The sequence below is a fragment of the Zonotrichia leucophrys genome, chromosome 12 (genome assembly GCF_028769735.1).
Source record: "Zonotrichia leucophrys gambelii isolate GWCS_2022_RI chromosome 12, RI_Zleu_2.0, whole genome shotgun sequence".
Taxonomy (NCBI): Eukaryota; Metazoa; Chordata; class Aves; order Passeriformes; family Passerellidae; genus Zonotrichia; species Zonotrichia leucophrys.
The window spans coordinates 1,135,465-1,157,982 of record NC_088182.1 but is presented as its reverse complement, the minus strand read 5'-3'; the positions used below and the strand labels follow the sequence as shown (position 1 = coordinate 1,157,982).

Genomic DNA, 22,518 nt, shown 5'->3' with positions numbered 1-22,518 from the left:
GCACTAAATCTGCAAGCGTGGGCCTGGCTTTTGTGCAGGGGGCTCTGCAAGTGCCAAGGTCACTGCTAATAAATCTGACTGGAGGACCAGGAGAATTTTATTTAACTTACTGCTAACAGCAGCCTCCTTTTTAACTATCTTTTTTTTTCCCCTGCTCCCTTCTGCTGATTCATGCTCCTGCTCCTTCAGCACTGGGAGATGCCAGCATTCCTAAAGGTCATCACTTGCATGCAGCAGCTCCTGCTGGGGAGTGTTTGCCAGCACCTACGAAACCGAGATGCTGGAGCGAGTGCCATCATTTATATTTTCCCTGGCAGTGACAGACACTTGCACAGCTTGCCAGCCACCGAGCTGCCACGTTTCCAGCCTTGCTGCAAGGTGAGGGAGGTGTGTGGAGAGTGAGCTGACACCAGGTCACCTTGGGATGAGGATTCTCACCTGCAGGCACTCCTGGAGACACCCCGGTGTCCGAGCGTGCGCCCCTGACTTACAGCCCGGCCCTGCTGCAGGGCAGGGATCCCGTGGCTCTGGAAATGGGATCCTGTGCTCACGTCAGGCCTCACGCAGCAGTCACGCTGCTGCCCTGGCTGCTGGGGAAGCGGGGCTGGGCTGCCCTCCCTGCCTCCTCCCTCCCCACCCGGTGCTTTCCTGGGCTGCAGAAAGAGGCAGGGTTTTGTGGCATGCTGGCAGCGGGCAAACATCTCTGAGGGAATAAGTTATGGTTTAATTTTCACCGCGTGTCTCGCTCTTCATGGCAAAGGAATATTTCTGGTTTAGCTCAAGCAGTAACAGCACAACTGACACATTTATTTTTTCAGGACAGAAGTGAGGAAGACACAGAGAAGTCCTTCCTTTGCCTCCTCGGGTTATTTAATGACTGTTTATGCTGTGGCAGTACCAAAAATGCAGTATAAAATGACAGGAGGACAGTTACAGGCTGTGGCAGGTTTAGGAACCAGCTATTTAATGTCCATCTCTCTAGAGGTGACCACTAATCTTACCCTTTCCTTTAAGCGTCTGTAACATGAGAAGACACATATCTTGTATCTGCTATCATCTGCCTCTGTTTCTTTTGATATTATTTTCAGTGAGCCTTGAAAGAGCAGAGCTGGAAAGAGCCCCCAGCTGCCTGCTGGCACTGCAGAGCGAGGCTCCTGTTTGTCCTCACAGCCCTCAGATTGCCCAGATCCAAAAGCTTCTTCCTCCCTCCTCAAGGGAGGATCCCAACCTGGGAGGCACCCATGGTCTCTAAGACATTTTATAATATTTTCTATATTATTACATTTTGCATTATATAATAATATATAATATCATATATATAATTTATATTATTAATATAAATTAAGACATTATAATGTAATATAATATATTTAATAATTATAATTATTAATCTATATTGTTAATATTATAATTTTATATAACTACACTTTATAATATTTTCTATATTATTACATTTTACATAATTTATACTATGAAATTAAAATATTATCTATTTTATAATAATTTATGGAATTTAAATTATTTCTGTTATATAAATGTCTATAAATGCTGATTTTATTAATCTATAAATTATTATATTAACGACATAATTATTAATTTATAAATTATTATAATAATAGGTCTATATATAATATATAATTTATATTATTTATATTATTATATAATATAAATAATGTAAGAGTATATAATATATATAATTATATTATATATAATTATAATTTTATTATATATTATTTACAATATATAATATATACTATATTATAATATAAATATAAATATATTATAAAATTAAAGTTTACATAATTTTCTATTATAACATTTTATAATCCAGCTGAATCCTGGGAGAAAATCAGCACCCAGGGCATGTGTGTTTGGCTCCTTGGAGCACGGAGTGTGGAGGAGCAGGAGAGCAGGAGCTCAGAGCAATATTGTCGCTGTGTTTTGGCTGCAGCTCCTTGCTGGGCAGCAGGGGAGGTGCCACGCAGCAGGCTCTGTAACTCATCAAATCAATTAGCTCCTTTGTCTGCGGGAGGAGGCGTCAGCCAGACACAAATTAAAGGAAGGGCCTGTAAGATATTCTGCTCTGAGAGGAGCTGTCCTATTTTCTCATACTAATGACAGGCTCCGAAATCTGTGCACAACTTAGCTCGTTATTAGAACTAATTGGTGCCAGGCATTCCATCCTCTCTGATAGGGCTAACCATGGGGATGAAATTTTCTGAGTTAATGAAGCAGAGAATGGATTAAGAACTTTCAAAGTGCAGTTCATATCTCAGCTTAATTGGAAGGAGTATATTAGTTGGCTTTTTTTATGGATACAAAGGAAAGCCGTGTTTTGGGGTGGAAAAGCACAGGCACAAATGCCTTCCCTGCCGCTGGGAGCAGGGAATTCCTCATTTCAGTGTGCCAGAGCTGTGGCATTTGAAAGCAGTGCCTTCCCCAGCCCTGTGAGCCCGAGGAGGGATGGAAATGGGATTTATTCTCTGCGTGCAGCAGTCGCTGCTCCTCCTGTGCAAGGCCCTGTGAGCAGAGACCAATTAGTCCCATCCTGTAGCTTCCTTGTGATTTTTTTTTTCTGCTCCCTCTCCATTTGTTCCTGCCTGGCCTCAGAGCACACAAGCCCCCAGAGAGTAACTCCCCAGAGAGCTGGAGCCACAAAATTTGTGAATTTGGGCTTACTTTGACTGGGAATTGAAATAACCCCAGTTACAGTGACAAGAACCCTGGTAAATCACCCAAAAAGTCCATGCAATGCATGCTGCTCCTTCGACTCCACTCGGAAGTGCTTCCTGCTGGAAACCAAAGTGACCTCAATAAGTTGTGATAAATGCACCTAATGGAGTGGTTTGGTCAGTATTACCTGTTTAGATATACTACTTATCTGCTCGTAGTTTATTTGTCTCAAGCAGAAAGTCAGTTTACCAAAGTCCATGCAAAAGGCAGGAACGTCTGGAGAACATCTGGTTATGTGAGGATAACTGGGGATAATGAGGTGAAGTGGGCTGTCCCTTTGGTTTGGGAAGTTCTGTGAGCACACAAAAGGTTTTGTATTTCACTTGGTTAAAACGTACTTGGGCCAACTGGAAATATTGCAGTTGAAGTTTTTTTAATCCTTACTCCTCTCAAGCTGGGATTGGATTTGTGGGTGGCCCTGAGGGGCCCTCACAGCACCGCGGGGATGGTGTGTGAGCAGTGAGGGTTGACATGCTCATGCCATCCCCACCATAGTAGGCAAGGACGAGAGGACACGGATGGAATGTCTGTGCCAGGGGATGCTCAGGTTGGACATCAAGAGGAACTTCTTAATGGAAAGGGTGGTCAGGTGTTGGAAGGAGCTACCCAGGGTGGTGGAGGAGTCTCCATCCCTGGACGTGTCCAAGGAACGACTGGACGTGGTGACAAAGTCTGCTGGGTGACAAGGTGGTGTTGGACTCGATGACCTTGGGGGTCTTCCCCAGACTAATGGAGCCTGTGGTGGAGAAGGCAGGGCAGAGCCTGCTCCATGGTGGGCTCAGGGGCATCACCACTGCCTGTCCTGCTCCATGGCGGGAACGGGGTGACACAGCCCTCCTCACCACACCCACCATGGCGGCTCAGGTGTGTCACATCTCACCACACCCACCATGGCGGCTCAGGGGTGTCACACCCTCCTCACCACACCCAACATGGCGGCTCAGGTGTGTCACTCCTCACCACACCCAACATGGCGGCTCAGAGGTGTCACTCCTCACCACACCCACCATGGCGGCCCCGCCCCGCCCTGTCCCGCCGCGGGCCCTCCGGCCGCCAGGGGGCGCTGCGGGCCGGGGCGGGGCCGGCGGGGCCGGGTGACCGCGGCGTCACGTGAGGGCGGCGGGGGGAGCCGGGCCCGGACGAGCGCGGCTGTCCCGGAGCGGCCGAGAGCAGCGCCCGGCACGGCCCAGCGCGGCTCGGCACGGCACAGCCCGGCACAGCCCGGCCCGCAGCGTCCCGGCCCGCCGGAGCCATCGCCCGGCCCGACCCGCAGCGCCCCCGGCCCGGCCCGCAGCGCCCCCGGCCCGCCCGCCCGCCGCCACGATGCTGGCGCTGCTGTCCCGGCTGCTCGACTGGTTCCGCTCGCTCTTCTGGAAGGAGGAGATGGAGCTGACCCTGGTGGGGCTGCAGTACTCGGGCAAGACCACCTTCGTCAACGTCATCGCGGTGAGCGGGGCCGGGGCTGGCGGGCGGCATGGAGCCGGGCCGGGCCGGGCTGAGCCGGGCCGCGGGGATGGAGCCGGGCCGGGCCGGGCTGAGCCGGGCCGCGGGGATGGAGCGGGGCCGGGCCAAGCCCAGCCGGGCCGCGGGGATGGAGCCGGGCCGGGCCGCGGGGAGCAGCGTGTGAGCCCTCGCTGGGGGGATGGCCGAGCGTCGGGGGCTGCCGTGCCTCCGTAAACCTTTGGGAACCCGTGGAGCCACCGATCCCCCAGCAGGGTCGGCCCCACAGCGGGCTCGGAAGGCGCCTTTCAGTCAGGGTGTCGGTGTGGCGGGGCCCTGTTAGCAGATGTGGAGATAACATTGTGTGTCTTCAGCTGCCGCCTCCCTTTGACTGCTTTTCGATAGTCCTAAATCACTTCAGTGTTAGCACCTACTCACGGTTCTCCTCTCAAACATTTGCTTATCGATTGCTGGAACCCATATCAAATAATCTTTCTCTTAAGGTGCAACTTAGCTAAGAAGTACAGCTCACAAGCCCATCAGCAGCCCATCAGCACTGGGGCCTGCTGATCTGGTGATGTGCCTGGAGCAGGTAAAGGAAGGGTGTGGGAATACTCCTACACGAAGCTTTTCCATTGTTGAACGAGATAAAGAGTGGCTTTGCCTAAATGGCGTGTTCAGCTTCATCAGTGTCCTGCTCTGCTGATGTATGGGATGGAAAACATTCCAGGGGACAGGCTGGACTTTGGGAGCTCCTGAAATGGGCAGCCAGGGTGTCTTTTGGTTTTTCAGGGAGTGTGGGTGACCTGAGTGCAGTGCACCTGGAAGGAGAAATGGAAGGAGAAAGCTGATGTCTCCAGCTTTAGAGTGAGCACACCTTCAGTTTGTCTCTTGGTTTTTGAGGCTGTGTCCTTAGCACCATGGAATACTTATTTATTTAAGTGCCAGTTGACTGAGTTAGTGTTTGGGGAAAGGACTTTCATTCTCTTGCAGTTGTGCATCATCCTTGCTCACTGACATCCTGGCAAACCATAACCAAGCCCTCGTGTAGCTCAGGTGTGAGCACTCAGTGGGCTCCTGATGACCATGGAAAATGGGTTACTTCAGGAAAGGTAACTTCTCTGGCTTGTTGCCAGCTAAAAGTTGCTGGAATAACCCAGGAATGACAGGAGCCTTTTCTTTCACACTTTATCAATACATCTTGGCTTGGATTTGTAGAAATGGAGCTCTGAGGCTGTTGTACAGCCTCAGTCTGTGGCTGCTGAGCTGGTACTCCTGGGAGTGTTTCTGCAGCTGGGGGCTCTGGGCAGGCTATTAATCATCTGGAGTCCTCCTGGTGATGGCACTTGACCAAAAATGCTTTGCCTCTGTATAGTAGCAGCAGCACGAGTTTGGGGAGTAACCTGTGAGACTCACTGCAGGTATGTGCAGCAGTCAGAGCTGTAGTAGCTGCACATCAGTTGAGTCCATCTAAGTTGTCTCCGGTGGGAGAAGTTTCCCCAAGTAAAGCTGGAGTCTGTTTCCAGCCTCCTCTGCGGGGGTTGGATCTTGCACGGTTTCAGCCACATGTTAGGATCACACCCAGGCATTTATCTGAGTGAGTGCCATTCAGGGAGCCTTGCAAAACCCCGGGCAGGGAGGAAGCTGCTGAGCGTGCTGACACAGCCTCCTTAGCTGGTTTAGTTTGGAAGCATCAGGTCACATTGCTGAAGTTTTTAATTAGGAAATCTGGTGAGCCTTTACACAGAAAAGCAGAGGGAAAGGGTTTGCCCAGGTCTGTATTATTGGTTTTAACAAAATAATGGCATAAGCTTCAGTTTCCAGTGCAAAATCACTTTTCAGAACAGTGCAGTCCATGGCATGCAGAGCTGTTTCCTTATTTGCTTCCTTGACTGACTTCAGTTCAGAGTCTGCATCTGGGGATGAGTGCAGGAAAAGAACAACTGCTCTCTGCAGGCCAGTTAATGGTTTGGGTGGATGAGGCTGTTGGGATTCCTCAAAACTGAAATGAAAGGAATGACACAGCAAGATGTCCTGTAGGACAGCTCTGAAGGCTGGAGTGCTCACCAGGAGCTTGCTGTGGCTCAGGAGGTTGTGTGCTACCTAACAAAGGGCTGCTGCCAGTCTGCCAACAGCGAGTTTAATCCAAAATAAATGTCTAATGTAATCTCTGCCCATCCAGTCAGGCATATGGAACCAGAGGGAAAACTCACCAGTTACACAGGGAAGCTGGTACAGGGCCTGGCTGCTGCTGAAGTGGACAGGCCACAAGAGGCAGACAGTCCAGGTCTAGAATAATCCTTTTCTAGATTGGTGGTGGGTTTTGATCACGTTTATTCCTTCAGTGTAAACAAACACTTGATTTGTAATCAGGCTAAACAAGGGCCTGGAGAGAGGACAAGAGATAATGGATTTGAACTGCGAGATGGAGAGGTTAGATTAGATATTAGGGATAAATCCTGCCTGTGGGGGTGGGCAGGCCCTGGCACAGCTTCCCAGGGCCACTGGGGCTGCCCCTGGATCCCAAGGGCAGCTTGGACAGGGCTTGGGGCAGCCTGGGACAGTGGAAGGTGTCCCTGCCATGGCAGAAGTGGCACTGGATGGGCTTGAATGTCCCTCCCAACCCCAACCCTCCTGTGTTCAGTTTGATTAGGAGGTTTAAAAATCTCGTTAGAGCTGGATTCAGCTAATGCAGCTTCTGCTTTTCTAAGGCTCTGCATTAGTCACTGTCTCTAATTAGATATTAAGCATAAGTTTTCCATGTGTGTGAGTAAACTTGCTCACAAGGGAGGATATCATTTCTTCCTGGTCCTAATTTCCCTAATGTGGATGGCCTGTGGCTCTTATTCAGAGAAACTGCATGTCATCCCGGGATCGCATCTGGGATTGTCGGCTCCTGAGCCGAGCCCTGCAAATGCCCATTATTTACAGCCTCTGCAGGACCTGGTGGTGTTTGCAGCTCGTGGCCATTCCCTCAGCCCAGGAACTGGGAATGCTGCTGTGGGGAGCACGGGGGGCTGCTGGGGCCGTGTGAGGCCACTGAAACACGACTCAGGTAAGCTGAGCCTGCCCACGGCCCTGCAGGTGTGCTCCTGGGGGACAATGGGGCACCCCTGCAGCTGGGGGACAACGGGCACCCCTGCAGCTGGGGGACAACAGGCACCCCTGCAGCTGGGGGACAGCGGGGCACCCCTGCAGCTGGGGAACAGTGGGGCACCCCTGCAGCCGGGGGACAATGGGGCCCTGCAGCCTCCACAGCCTATTGCATGGAATAGTGGCATGCACTGGAGTTTCTGTAGAAGCATTTCCTGACGCCTGGCAGGTTGATCCTTGATCCAGGTGTTTGGCACTGAAGCTCATTAGCCTGATAGTCAGTGAGCAGAGATCTGGAGGAGTGGGAAGAAGTTGGACTTTTCTGATATGGTTATCAGGTTAAGGAGTTAAACTCAACCTGTTTGTGGTGACAGGGTAAATAAGGTCCCTCTTTAGGATTTGTGTCAGAGCCTGAATTAGTGTGGTTGGATTTTTAACTTTGGAATATCTGGCAAGTGTTGGAATGAGACTGTGGTTTCTAGAGAGAGGCAATTCCTGAAGTGCCTCTCAAGGAAAGATTCGTTTGGCCAGCTGGGAGCTGCAACTTCCTTCTGTTCTCATGGCTGTTAGAAGTAACTTAGGCTTGAAGAAGTCGCACCAGAGAAGTGCAGGAAAATATTGCTCTAAAGAGCTGCACTGCTGTTTTACTGCCTTTTGAACCACCCAGGCAGGCCATAGATCCCGTGTGTACTGTGGCTAAGGGAGAAGGCTGATAAAATTTGAAGTGTTTCTTAATGGCAGAAGTCTCTTGAAATGCATTGCATCACTTCATTAGCTAATAAAGCTCCTAGGAGGTGACTCAGACCCTTTCTTTGAGGTCCTGCTGCCTGTACCCTAGATGGCCTAAAACAGGTGACTGAAATCAGAATCTCTTTTTTCCATCTTGGTACTGAGTTCCTGTAGAGCACTTGGTAAGCAATGGCAGAGCTTTGAGTGGTAACATCTGGATAAGGACATTTTTCTTGACTATCAGAAACATGAAATATCCTGAGCTTTACATGACTGCCTTCTGGACAGACATACACCTTCTTTACGGTAGGTGTTTATTAAACTGTCCATGTCCTTTTAAATATTCAGTTAAACTCAGGGCTGGGGAAATAAAAATGCCTTTTCTTGTCATGTACCACTGTTCTGGTTTCTGCAGGAATCATTCCTGGAAGTGATGTTGGGAAGCCTTTCAGGGATTAAGTTTCTAATCTGGAGTTCAGGCTTCTGATCGTGATCACAAGTGGCTGGAACACTGAGGTATTTCCTAAAGAAGGAAGCTGGCCTGTAGAAAGTTGATTTGTCCATTTATGAGGCACTGCTTGGTTGAGGCTATGAGTGTTGCAGAGGAGGCTTAGTGTAGGGGTAGCTTGATATAATGCTAAAATTGCACTGCTTTTTAAATAATTTTTAAGAAGACATTTTGGAGACATGCAGCATTTTTTCTTAGTGCGAAAAGAAAGAAATTTTTAGGGATGAGCAGGAGAGTTTAGTGTAATATTCTGGTTCAGGTGGCTTGGGAGTGTCCTGGCTGGATTCCATACTCCAGTGGTGTTGTCTCCTAGTTGGTTAAGCTTGTCTGTGATCTCATCTAGCTGGATGAAAAGTATTATGATTAAAGATAAAACAATCTTTCCTGTGTGATAGCAGAGTCCCTGTGAAGAAATGGGTCCTGTAACAGTAGTGAATCATGTCAGCTTTATGAGATGCAAACTAAAGGCTGCCCTGACCTTCTCTGATGATTCAATGTCCTTGTGCAGGCTGTGCAGTCAGAATCAAGCTGCTTAGGGGGCTGTCCAAGGCCAGGCTGGACAGGGCTTGGAGCAGTCTGGGGTAGTGCAAGGTGCCCCTGCCCATGGCAGGGGGGAGCTGGATGGGCTTTGAGGTTCCTCTCAAGTGAAACCACTCTACTGTTCCATAACTCCCTGGAATTTGAGTTTCTGGCTGTAGCTGATGGTTTTGGAGAGGCAGATGAAGAAACCCAAATGTGTTTTGTTTGGTTTATGGTTTGACTCAAGACAACTGGAAATGGTAGGCTTAATAAGGTTGTTGTAATATTAATTAAATTATAAAAGAGACTAAACTTGCATCCTTTATACACTTTTGGAATGTCAGGACATGACAAGTTGTCACTTGTCCACAGTTTTCCTCTGGGAAATGAGCTGTACCTGTAGCTGGCTTGTTCAGAAATGCTGCAGTCTGTGATTTAGTGCTGCCCCTGATACTGGGTGAGCTGAACCCAAACTGATCCATGGAATAAAGTCCCTTAGTTCAGTCTGGGTGCAGTTCTGCTGCTCTGAATAATAAGTACTCATCTGGGTAAGTGGGTTCATGCTGCACTAAAATCTCTTGTTTGGGTTCTCCAGGAGCTTTGAAGGGAGCATCTCTCAAGCCAGGAGCTGAAGGATTGGTCCTGGGGGCTCTTGGTGGCCTCTGAAATGGGCTCTGTTTAGTCTCCCCGTCCCTTATCTCCCACAGGCTTGGAGTTAACTTTGTTTGGTGACCTTGGGTTTGTGCTGGTGCTGTGTCTGTGTGACCTCGGGCTGAGGCTTGCAGCAGAAGCCCTGCTGGGACAGCTCCTGCCCTTCCCGGAGCCCTGCTGCCGTGGGCTCGGTGCTGGAAACAAGGCTGCTGTCCTTGATGCGTGTTTGAGCAGCGCTGCTGTGTGTGACAGCAGCCAAAGGCTTTCCCATCGGGAATCGACAATATTGCTGTGCATATCAAACTTGTTTTAAAGCTGCTGTTTCAGGAGAAAGCATCTTATTGTGAGCACACAGTGATAGCACCGAGTACTCTGCTCTGGGAGGGAAGGCTGATTCAAACCAAGTGACTGCTAGTAAAAGTATGTTCCTTTTGTGCTACTCTTCGAGTAGCTTTTGCATATGAATACACCAAGTTGAAGCTGAATTCCTGACTTTTTTCCTCTGAGGAGGTAGTAAACAAAAGCCCTCTAAATTCTGAGTGTAGAGAACAGTTTCTGGGCCAAGGCAGTTGAATGTGGTAGCAGAATCCATCAAAGGAGATCACTGTCTGCTGCTAAAGTCCTTTACAATCGTTTTAACCAATTTTTGACCTGTCTTAAAAGAGAAGGGGACTTCCAATAGCTTCCTTTGGGTCCAGTGAGCAGAGGAACACCCACACTCATGTCAGGGGAAGGTCTTTCAAATGAAGACCTGAGCTGACCCATGTGTTCCTGTCAGCTCTGGATCATCCTTCTGCAAAGCAGAGAACAGCTGAAGTTCAACTGGGTGACTGCAGGTTTAAGGGTTTGAGGTTTTAAGCAAGTCAAAACAAGTTAGGGGATGTGCAGCGTGGGTAGTGAGCACTTGGGAAGGAATCAGATGCAGCAGCTTTCCTGAAGATTCTGTAAAAGTTTCCCTGTGGTGGATCACAGTAATTTCAACATTACATTAAAGATGTGGCAAATGAAGTGCTGCTCCAATCTGCAGGAATCTGTGTCCTGAAAGAGCAGTGGGAGAACATGAAATGGGTGCTGCAATTAGTGGGATGACTGGCACAGGGAGTGCTGCAAGGGAGGGCTGTAAACTCCTCACAGGGATGGGCAGGGAGTGTTTGGGCAGCCTGGAGCTTGATGAGGATCATGATAAGGTGGTTTATGGGCAGGAATCAGGCCAACAAGGCAGATATCCTGGTGGGAGTCTCCTCTAGACCACCCAGCCCAGGATGAAGAGGCACCAAAATCCTCCTCAAGCTGCTGGGAGCAGTCTCACCGTGGCTAGGCCTTGTTCTCATAGGGCACCTCAGCTTCCCACGTGTCTGCTGGAAATAAACGCAGCAGGAAGGTGATGAGTCCTGCAGGTCCCTGGAATGGTTGTTCCTATTGATAAGAACAGCTCTCGAGAGAAGGATCTGGAAGGATCTGAGTGGGAATAGTTGGCAGCATCTGGGGTAAGGCTCAGCAGCAGAGATGGAGGCTCAGGGAGTGCTTGGGAGACGCTGGGATAGGAGCTGTGGGTGTGGGGTGTGACTGGAGGCAGGAATGTGGAGGCAGGAATGCTGTGGTGCTTGAGCAACTGGCAAGTGACCCTTCAGAGGCAAGGTTGGTTTGAGGAGCTGAGCTGAGCTGGCCCAGGCGTGGCAGCACAGCTGACCATGGGCTCTGGGCTGTGCTGGTCACTCTGGCTGCAGTGGGCAGCTCAGGCCCTGGCATCTGGGGCAGGAATGGGCATTTCCTGGGCTGGCATTCCCATTGGCACCCACCCTGCCACGTTAGAAGGATAGAGTGGCTTCTGTATCAGTGCTGCAGGGTCTGACCCAAGCTCCTCGTGCAGCCCTGGTCCTGCTGCCCACACTGTTCCTGATACAAGCCAGGAGCTGCTGCCCTTCATGGCCACCTGGAGTTGCTCCTTGCAGCCTGTGGGCAGTCAGGCCCTAACTGGGGTGGTGTGCCTGCTTCAGAGATCCCAAAAGCCTTTCAGCCCCAGGGAACTTCTCTGGCCAGTGTCAGGGGAGAGATGCAGACTTTGCTGCTGTGATACCAAACCCTAATTAAACAACTGAATGCTTTGGGATCAACCCTAATTTTTCCAAGTGTGCTTGACTGTCTGGTTCTATTACACATAATGGATGTAGTGAGCTTCATAATGGCCACTGTGGCTGATTCACCTTCTGCCAAACAGCCAAGGGAGAAATCTGTAGTAGTGTTGAAAACTCTTGTTGTGGCTGCAGGAGCTGGTTGGGAACTTGGCTCTCAGGCTGCTGCAGATGGAAGTGTTACAGACAGTAGAACATCTGCTGCTGGAGGAGCTCTCCAGTGCAGTGCTGCTTGCAGCAGCTCTGTCCAGCTGGGAGTGATGCTGGAAACAGGCTCAGACCCTCTGGAGCTGCGTTTGCCACTGCTGCACACGCTGGACGCTGGCCTGGCAGGAAGCTGACCCGGCAGGTCCTTCCACTTTGCAGCCTCTCACACTCCTCAGGGAGTCACCCATACCTGTGGGTTGGAGGCTTCCTCCACAGGAGTGATTTATTGCTGCAAAGGCTGGCCAGAGAGCAGCTTGCATCACAGGGAGCCCTTCTGGATATTTCTAGCTCGCAGGTAACTGGGAGCTCCCCACAGGCAGGCCTTGGCTCCAGCAGGTGAATGGCTCCTTCCTCCCTTGCCCTGGCTGTCCATCTGCTGAGCTGTGCAAAGCTCTTTCTTTGCTCCCCTGGCTGCCTCAAGGCTTGAAAAACGATTTCAGTGCTTGTAAGAAATGAGTTGTCTGACTTCACACAAGCTCCAGTACACATGGATTTAACATCCACGACTTCTTGGCCGTAAAACCTTCAGTTGGAAGGTGAATGGTTAGAAAAAGCCTGTGATATTTTACTATGTAAACCACTTGTGTCAGATAAGCACTAAATTTAACTTTCTCTGTTTTTCTTTTTTCCAGTCAGGTCAATTCAGTGAAGATATGATTCCTACTGTGGGCTTCAACATGAGGAAGGTTACAAAGGGTAATGTTACAATAAAGGTATGTTGCCATTGTTGACTGTTTTCTTTAGGGTCTAGTTTGAAATTTACATGTTTGCTCTGTTTTGCTTCCAGCCTTGAGGCAAATATAGAACACTGAAGAGGCTCAGCTAAATCTGTCGAGTAGCTTAAGAAGACATTTATGTTTATTTATGGAGTTTCTGAAATGAGAAGCTGTGTGTGATTCCCAGGTTCATGGACTAGCTAAAGCACTGTTGTGATGATGCTGTCTGGCTTAGATCTGAGTGTTTGAGGCCCAGAGATGCTGCTTTCCTGCTCATCAGTTTGCTTAGGGGAAGGATTTTGAAGTGAATACATTGTGTTTTCTTGTGTAGCTCAGTATGTAGCCTTCATACACAGGATGCTGTTACATCTGGTGCAAGGTGCTCCAGTTTGCACCTCCTGCTGCTGGCCCTAAGCTCTGAGCAGCTGTGCAGGGGATTATTCCTGTTTCAGCATGGGAGGGGTCAAGCAGCTGCTTAAGAGAAAGGAAAAGCTGTAGTGATTTCTTGTCTTATCTTTGCCTGACATGTTTGAACACAGTGCATGGCTAAATTGTCTTTCTCCCCTTGCCTTAAGATTTGGGATATAGGAGGGCAGCCCCGATTCCGGAGCATGTGGGAGCGATATTGCAGAGGAGTTAATGCTATTGTGTAAGTGTCCTTCCTTCAGCTCTGCTTCCTTCACACGGCCTTCCTTCTCTGGGAGCCTCCCTAACACTGCATGCCTCACTCTGTAGTTCTCCTTGTGGTTCTGAACCTGCCCTGCAGCCACACTGACCTTGTTCACCCTTCAGTTCAGGGCTCAGATGGGTTATTTTATCAGTGTCTGATCTGGAGGACTAACTCCTCCCTGTCTGAACTGGGTGGCAGTGCTAACTCAAAGCATCTTCCTTCTGCTCTGGTCTTAAAATATTTTTTTAAAAGAACTAAATTCTTTGCTCAGAAATCCTAGCTTTGTTGAAAGCCTTGTTGAATGTACCCAAACCTGGCAGTGTAAAGGAAAAAAAAAAAAAAGTGATGTTTCTGCAGGAGCTCAGTGTCGCTGACCTAACCTGAAATTCTCTTTAAAGCTACATGGTAGATGCTGCAGATCGTGACAAAATAGAAGCCTCTCGGAATGAGCTGCACAATCTTCTAGATAAGCCCCAGCTACAAGGAATCCCTGTAAGTAACATCACCTTAGACACCATTAATTGTCTCTGAGGAATGTGCACACTTGAGCAACTCTGAAGTCTGCCTTGAACTCTGAATTATAAGGCCCAACCTTACTGGTCAGTATAGGCATGGACAGTGCCTGCCCCCAGTGCCTCAAACCAATTATTGACCTTCAGTGGTCTTATTTCACTCAGTGCTCCCAAAACATAATAAATACAATTAAGGCAGAAGTTTAGAGGATTCCACAGTATGAGTTTGTGCTGTTGACTAAAGGTTAACCACAGTGTAGTACAGAAGTGTAGAGTAAGTTTGGGCAATCTCAATGAGTGTGCTGCAAATGTTTTCAGATTTATCAGCTGACATATTCTCTTGCTTGCTCTTTGCACAGAACAGTTTATTTGTACCCCCTCTTTCCCTGTGACTAGGTCAGTCTTCTTTATAGATCTGGTTTAACTGAATATCTTGTTCCATTAGATTTAATAGATCCACACTGCTCATGAGACTCCCTTGAAGTTTGTTGGTTTTCTGGTTTTGATTGGGGTTTTTGTCTGTTTGGGGTTTTCTAAAGCAAAGCCACAACCATTTCCTTCTCTGGATTTCAGGTTCTAGTACTTGGAAATAAGAGAGACCTTCCTAATGCTTTGGATGAGAAACAGCTAATTGAAAAGATGTAAGTCTAACCCTTGCTAAGAAACATTTCTCTTTCTCAATAAAATCATGTACATAGGGTTGTTATTAGATCAGGAAGCTTGCATTTATGAGTGGAAAACCCAGCAAGAGCAGGTAACTGAATATTGTACAGAACAAGTTGTGTGGGGAAGGGGAAGAGGAGCAGCTCAGGCTGTCAGTAAGAGCCCTTGTGTCAGTGAAATGTGTGCTGACCTGTTCTCTCTTTCCTAGGAATCTTGCTGCTATTCAGGACAGAGAAATCTGCTGCTACTCAATTTCTTGCAAAGAGAAAGATAATATAGGTAACTATTAACCCAAACCACTGAGAATTATGAAGTGCTGTCAGAGGGTGGACTGGGGGGATTTTAAGTTCTTAAACAAACTTCCTGTCTTCAGGAAACCAGGAACAAATCAAAGACCAGTGTGTGAGTGCAGGGTTAAATTCAGTATAACTCCTGATGGCAGTGAGGAGGCCTGACTCGGGTTAAAGTTTTAAGGGCTGTAGTTACCAAAAATGCCAGTCCCTGTGAAATCTGCTCCTGTCTTCAGTCAGTTTGCAGGAGAGAGCTGACTAGTCCATTGCCTTGGCCTGAATGATTTTATACTTCTGTCAGGTGCTCTCACCTCTGCCTCACTTGGTCAGGATGCCAAGAACTCACTGCAAGTTTTCCCCCAAGTTTATTCACCAAGATTATTTCCCTTGAAATAATCACCTTCCCTTGCTGTGTTATCAGAGCAGTTTGTGTTGTGGCATCTGCCAGTCCCCTGCAGCCAAACAATGCCCTTTCCTGGCACAGACATCATCTACTTCAGAACTTGAGGAATTCAAACAGAAACCATGTCGGGTAATCTCTGGTATTTGCCATAAGCTTTGTGAGTAAACTGAGTCACCTCAGCTGAGTGAAAACAGAATTTAACAACACTTTCCACCCTTTTCCTGGTGCCTTCCATGGCTGCCATGGGATTAACACTGGTGCATTGCCAGGGTAACAGGAGTTTGCTGATGAGGAAACTTCAGGGTGATGCTCCCAGGAGAAGTTCTAAAGGATACCAAGATGGCTTTATAGGGGAAAAAGCTTCTTTCTAGGAAAATGGAATAGTCTGTGGAGCAGTTATGGCTTCCAAGAAGCCCCTGTCACCTTAGCATCAGTTAAATGTTCAGACATGCTGGATGGAAGCAGAGACTCCTTTCTGTGGAGATCCACACAAGGATTAACACCAGGCAAAAGGCAGGGCCTTAGCAGAGCCTCTTCAGGCAGGGAGGAGCACGATGCCTGGTACCACAGGGCTAAACCAGCTCTGTGCTCATCACAGGAGGAGCTGCAGGCACTGAACAGAGCAGTGCTGATCTAAAACTAATTATTGGAGCCACAGTGAAGTGTCCCATGCAGGAATATCTTATTCCTAGGAATGGACTGACCTGAGGAACCAGGATGTGTGGGGCAGTGCCTGTCATTGTTACCTAAAGGATGCTGAGCAGTTACAGGATCAAAGCATGGACAGCAAACATCCAGAAAATCATTGTGTTCATCTGCCCTGGCCATCCTCTAGAGAAGGGCTGGGATATTCCTGTCCTGTGTTGGGGACACTGGAATACCAAAGCCTTTTCACTTACACCAATACAGACACTTGAATGTGGAACTTCTCTTCTCTCTCCTGTAGATATCACGCTTCAGTGGCTTATTCAGCATTCAAAATCTAGAAGAAGCTGAAGTCTTCCTGGAATCTCCAGTACCAGTTGGCCATAATCTCAATTGTCCACTTCCCTCCATAATGAGATACTACCCCAAAATCCTGTATCAAGAATCTGCCTTTTCACGGTTCATTTCTCATGTGCACTGCTGAAGACTTGTATTCCTATTCTGTCACAAAACAACTAGAGTTGTCATGATAAAGTCAGCACAAATATTTATTTTACAACCATCTGTGGTGGGAGGGTTGTGGGGGGGGCTTTTTAAAGAAATATCTCTACCATGTTAACTACGATGGTACACTCTGTTCTGGTTTTTCAGGGCCAGGTTTTTATATGATTTTCAGCAAGTGTTTTATTTCTAGTGTTTAGTGGCTTGAAGATGCTGATGCTTGACAGCATTGAGATTCTGTAAGATGCCACATACAGTAGTTAGAAAACATTTAAGCGTGAATTGTGGGATACTGATTGATCTCACAGATGCATGTGATGTGTGTATGTAAGCAGAGAAATGGAAACTGTTTGCAGAGGGGAGCACAAGGCATAGATCAGCATCACTAATCTACAGCTGAGATCCTGTCACTTGAGAAAGAAAACTCTCGTGATGAATTAGGAAAGTCATCTGTTTAAAATCATTCTGTTGCTTCTGTTTAACATTTATGTGGGGGATGGGAATGGACTGTTCTGTCAAACTTTCAAAAATTGGAGTATTCCAGCATGAAAACAAATCGCTAGGAACATCAGGCTGTGTTCAAATACATTTTTCTATCTCCAGATTCTCGTGGTCTCTCTCTGAAACCAGAACATGCATTCTGAGCAGCTGCATGACACCCAAATTACTGATGCTCTTGTATCGAGGCAGTCGTTGACCTTTAGCACAATCTGTGTGTAATTGTCAGTGTCTCTCGTGCTCCTGGAATGGCTGGGCACAGTTTCACCTGGTGCTATGGAATACCTGGGCTATTGTGACAACTCTAGACCCGCCTGCTTTCTCGATGTAACCATGTGCAAAGCCTGTCACATGCAATGAAATGTTTTGCTGTGTCAAAGCACAAGAGAGCCAACGAATCGATCCTGTCTCTTGACTAGCTCCTGCAGCTTAGGGAAGTGTGTATAAACTCAAGACTGTAACGTTTCTGTAGCTTTACTTTCTCAGTGACTTCAGCATATTTAAAGGGACAGCCTTGTTGGGACGGGTTTGTTCTTCAGCAGTGTCAGTGTGGCTCCTGGTGTGTGCAGATCCATGTGCAGCTGCTTGTGTTGCCTCACACTGTGTGTGACTCCTCACCTGACGTGGTTTGCAGCCCTGGGAGCAGCCCTGTCCCCTCTGTTCTGAGAGCCAGTGTTACTGCAGCCTGCCATGGCCTTACTGTCCTGTCCCAGCTCTGGCGCTGCTGCACCCACACTACACGCTGCCTGCCTTCAGTCTGAAGTTACATTTGAACTTTCTGTCCCCTTTCAGTTCTCTGAAGCATGGTTTCAATTAATCCATACTCTGGTGCTGTAGAGGAGAGGGTGTATTAACTTGCTACTGTAGTCCCGAGTTCTCCAGAACTGCTACAGTTACTTTTATTTAGCAAACTTGCTTGTGCCTATCATGAGGAAACTAAACTAGAATGTGTGAATCTTTGTGGGGGACCAGGTCACTGTTTAGTTAACTGGCCTATAGCTAAACTTGATGTGTTTGGTGTTTATCTACTTCACTGCTTTCAGCGTTTATGGCATCCAAACACTACCAATTGTTAACCTGTGCATTACTCTCTGCATGTGAACAACTTATACAATTACTGAACTTTGTAAATACGTGATTTTTTTTTTTTTATTTAGGTGGATGCATATGTTGGTTTACTGCTCTTCAGCTTTATTCAATAAACTTATGTTTTGAGGGTTGTATTGACACTTAACTGCCTGACTTGAGTTGGTGTGGCTGAAATCATGGAAAAACACAATGGGATGTTTGTCTCCTCTGCCAAAGATTCCAGTGGGGGAAGAAGGATTGGTAAATACCTGAGCTGATTTATATTCTGTGGTTCAACTCTTCCAGTGAAATGCTCATAAAACTACCCCTGAGGCCTGGGGCTTGCTCCCCTTACCTGAGCAAGCTCGGATAGTCAGTCTGAGCAGGTTGCAGGGCTTTTTTGTGGGTGTGAAAAGCACTGGTCAGCTGCAGGGTCTGAAGCAGGGGCAGCCTTCTGGAGCTCAGTTTTCAGGAGAGATAGAAATGCATGTGTCTGCAAGCTTGGTTCTTGTGTCAAGCCTAGAGTAAAACCTTTGTTTTTCATAAGTGTCAGATCTTGCAGTGCCTGATCATTCACTGCCAATTAAAGCAGAAGGATTCTTATCTCAGTGGAAAGTGAGGCTTTTGTTGACTGAGGTCTTGAACAAAATCTTTGCTGTGATTTTATTCTGAAGTTTCACTGACTGTTCTTCCCAAAGGTTTTTGTTGTATTAATTTCTCTTAGGACCCTGATTAATTAATAGGAGTGTCTGTCAGCATCTTCCAATTAATGGTAAGAAATTGGATGTCTTGTTTCAGGCTTGTCTCCATGTAAGCTTTCAGACTTACTGGGCTGTGCCAGGTCAGTTTTTAGTCCTGAGTGCAGGTGTTTGAGCATCCTTCATGTGTGACTCAGCTGGGGAAAGGACTAGTGACCTGTTAAAGATGCTGTGCATGTGTCTTTGGGAGCTCCCTGCAGGTCATGGTCAAAGTAAAATGTCTCTAGACACCAATGTGAACACAGTGTTAGTGCACTAAGCCTTGTCAGCCTGGTTGGTGTGATAGCAGCACCAGTCATTCAGTAAATCAGCTGTGCTATGACTGCCCCACAGCTCTTTGCTTGGTGTGCTATCTCAGTACCACTTTGTTTCTAGGTGTAAACAGCAGGGAGAGGCACAGGAACCCCCATGGTGTGTGTGCTCTACAAGGTCCATTTGCAACACTCCCCAAATGCCCAGCTGGGTTTCACAGCTGTGGTGGCACTGCCCTGCCAGCTGCCCTTGGCTACTGCTGGGGCAGCAAGGAGCCCTCAGAGTGGCTGCATTGTTCTGGTTCTGGCCTTGAGTAACTTGCCAGGTACCTTTTCTTTGAAAAGAGGAGGAATTGTTTCCTTCTCAACACCTTCTCAGCCTTGGACTGAAAACAACACTCATCTGGCACTTTGTGTCCAAGGTTAAATCTTTTCTGGCCTAATAAAGGTGTGGAGCCCAGCACAGGCATTAATGGTGTTTGCTGAACTTGGCTGCTGCAGCTGTGTTCTAGAAATGTAATCTCACCAGGATTACTTGTCTCAGGCTCTGTAGGGAGCATGGACAGTAAAAAGAGGCTGATTCAATTTCCCATTCTCTTCACTAAAGTTGCTTTTGGGAATGCATTTTAGTTTATTGCATTTGACATCAATATAGCCGTACTTATGTCTCACAGTCCTGAAACTCCCCTGATGCAGGTCTTGACTGTTGGCATGTTCAGAAAAGCAGCTCTTGTGAAAAGGCAGACACTGTGTGGTGGTGAATGGCTGGGAGCTGACAGCAGTCCTGCCTCTGTGGGGTGTGGGCACTGTGCTGTCCTGGGTTTAACTCAGCTCCCAGCCCTTGGTGGTGGCTCTGTTCAGTGCAGGTGCTCCTGGAGCAGCAGAGGTGCATGAGGAAGGGTTGTGCTTGCCCCCACAGCTCTGCAGGAGAGTTCCCTTGGAGTGTCCCTGTCCAGCTGCAGTGTGGGTGGTGGTTCCATAGATGCAGGTACAGAGCAGGGGAGCTCCCATCAGCCAGGGACAGCTGAGGGCTGGGCAGCTGCACAGAGCAGCTCTTTGCCACCACCTGGCAACAGGAAAGATGCACAAATGTGCAGCTGTTCCATCATCTGTGGAACCAATAATCCAGTTCCTCAATGATTTATGTTTTCCCTTTGCATCTTGATGGAAACAGGTTGGAAGGATTTTGGGTGCTGACAAATCAAACTGCATAATCTTCACTTTCTGGTAGAAGTAAAGGCCAAAGAAAATGCCTTAAACAGTCTGTCTGTTGAATCTAGGAGTGTTGTGCAGGGATCTGTAATAACCTGAGGCATGGCTTAGCAGGATTATCAAGCTTTGAACTCCCTGAGGTTTCCCTTGTCGTTTGTGGCTGGCAGTGGCACATCCTGGTTTGCTTTGTGCAGGAACTGTGCTCCCCCCGCATGCCCACACTGCTCCCCTGCCTTGCTCCTGCCCTGACCTGACAGTGTGGATCCCAAAAAGGGCTGCAGAACAGATCTAGCTGTGTTTCTGAGGTGACATGGACAGTGAGAAATCATGTGTGTGAGTGCCTGAGCTTCAGGGCTTCAGTTCCCAAACGGTGAGTGCAGCACTTGTCTCACCAGAGCATGACCCTGAGAGAGGGCTCTGCTGCTCAGGGCTGCAGCTGCTGCTGCTCCCCATGTCTTGGTGAAACAGGGGCTCTCTCTGTGTGCCACTCCAATGGCAAACTCAGAATGGCACTCACAGGGGCTTTGCACATACTCTGTAAAAGGAGAAGTGAAATACTTGATGTTTTTATTTCCCTCCCAGTGGAAGGTGGGTAAGTAGACCTTTGTGCCAGGATTAGTGCCTTTTAATTATGACATGACAGGTTTTATTCTGTTAAAGGCAACATGCATCATTGTGATAATTTTGAAGTGCTTCAATAAAGTGTTGTTGAAAACCACTTTTTTGCATATTCATCTGTAGTAGGATAGCTGATATATTATTGTTAGAAATAGCTAAGAACCCTCATTACCTAATTTAACTACATAACTTCATCTGGAGAATGACTGTAAACCTTGTGCTCAGCGGGGGCAACTTTGAAAGGCCAGGCTGTGAAATTCCCATTCCTGATTATGTTCTGGTGCTGGAAGCATTGGTTGGTCTCATTTGTGTTTCTCTCTGAACAGACCCATTGGGTTGAACCATATTATTCAACAAACAGAGCAAATTTGTCAGTAGAGGAAGAAAAAATTGTGGTGTGTTAAATTTAAAGCTGAAATTTTCTCAAGAGTAAGTAAACTGTTAAGGTGCTTTTGTGTAATTGTGTTAATTTGGGGTGTGGATACTTCAGTCTTTGCAGCAAGAAGGAATTTTCCTCTTGTTAGAATCAATAATTAAGTCCCTTCTTGGTTTGGGTAACATTTAAAAGATCCATGAATTCTGCAGACTGAGGAAGGGAACTGAAAGATTGTCCAGGCTAGAGGATGTTATCCAGAGTCAGCATCCAGAAGTCTGGATGGACCACTGAGTTGTGATACTTGATTTGGATTTATTCATTCTAGTGTTCCCATTGCAATGATTGGAAAACAAAGACCTGACTTCTGAACTACTCTCCAATACAGGCTGAAGACAGATCTTTATTGTCTGCTTGTCTGTCTGTGCATAATACTCCTTTTTTTTCCTGTGCAGGCATTTTTCACGTTCTGTTCCATTTCCTTGTAACCAACCAGGCACTTTGGTAAAAGGATGCAGCACCAGCGTGGAAGGACAGCTCAGCTCGGTGACAAGTGACCAGTTCACAGCCAGTGACTCAATGCTGCTGAGGGTGCTGGGGTAGCTCGGAGCTGAGTTTCCTCTTTACCTCCCCTGGCGGTGGTTTCTTTCTGTTCTTTTATCTTCAAGAGGTTTGGTTTTACCAGTACTGCTGGAGTGTGTTCACTCATATCCACATCCACACCTGGCACTTGTCAGCTCTTTTTCTGCAGCTCTGTCCCTCACCCCGTGCCCGGGGCCACCAGTGCTGTGGTCACAGCTGGTGTGAGCTCTGCTCCTCATGTATGGTGCTGTCAGTGCTGGCACTGCGGGATGGCAATGGCTGTGTCCGTCTGCTGCAGGATCCCGGCCCGGGAGGTGCCTTGGCTCCCTCCCACCGCGGCTCCTGCCCCGCCGGCTCCTTCCCTGCCGCGGGCACAGAATCCCGCAATCACTGAGGCTGGAACAGCGCTCCCAGCCCAGGCCGTGCCAGCTGTGCCCAATGCTCACCCTGTCCCGGCCCAGAGCCCTGAGCGCCACCTCCAGGTGACACCTCCAGGGATGGGCACTGCAGAGCTCTCTGGGCAGTGCCAAGGCCTGAGCACCCTTTCCATGGAGGAATTCCTCATGCTGCTCGGCGCTGTCACCGGCACCCCGGGGCCTTTCCGGGAGCGCTGCGGCAGTGCCCGCCGGGCAGGGCAGGGCAGGGCCCGGCGCTGGGCAGGGCTCCCGGCCCGGGCCTGTCCGGGGAGGCCGCGCCGCTGCCGGCCCCGCCCTGACCCTGCGCCGGCCGTGCCACGACAGCCCCGC

The 22,518-nt window shown here is 48.3% G+C and overlaps 1 protein-coding gene across 1 annotated transcript; it reads left to right on the top strand.

The window, feature by feature from the left end:
- Window positions 1-3,847: 3,847 nt before the first annotated feature.
- ARL8B (ADP ribosylation factor like GTPase 8B) lies at window positions 3,848-20,917 on the top strand. Its single transcript, XM_064723823.1, has 7 exons — window positions 3,848-4,179; window positions 12,645-12,725; window positions 13,304-13,377; window positions 13,797-13,890; window positions 14,484-14,551; window positions 14,782-14,852; window positions 16,213-20,917. Exons 1-7 carry the CDS (start codon window positions 4,057-4,059, stop codon window positions 16,260-16,262), a joined length of 561 nt encoding a protein of 186 aa, XP_064579893.1. The 5' UTR covers window positions 3,848-4,056; the 3' UTR covers window positions 16,263-20,917.
- Window positions 20,918-22,518: the final 1,601 nt, after the last annotated feature.

What these genes read in the sequence shown, in the direction of transcription:
- ARL8B (XM_064723823.1), top strand. Translation starts at nt 4,057, where the DNA reads ATGCTGGCGCTGCTGTCCCGGCTGCTCGACTGGTTCCGCTCGCTCTTC. An exon ending in CCTTCGTCAACGTCATCGCG is followed by an intron (nt 4,180 to 12,644) that starts GTGAGCGGGGCC and finishes TCTTTTTTCCAG; the next exon opens with TCAGGTCAATTCAGTGAAGA. An exon ending in CAAAGAGAAAGATAATATAG is followed by an intron (nt 14,853 to 16,212) that starts GTAACTATTAAC and finishes TCTCTCCTGTAG; the next exon opens with ATATCACGCTTCAGTGGCTT.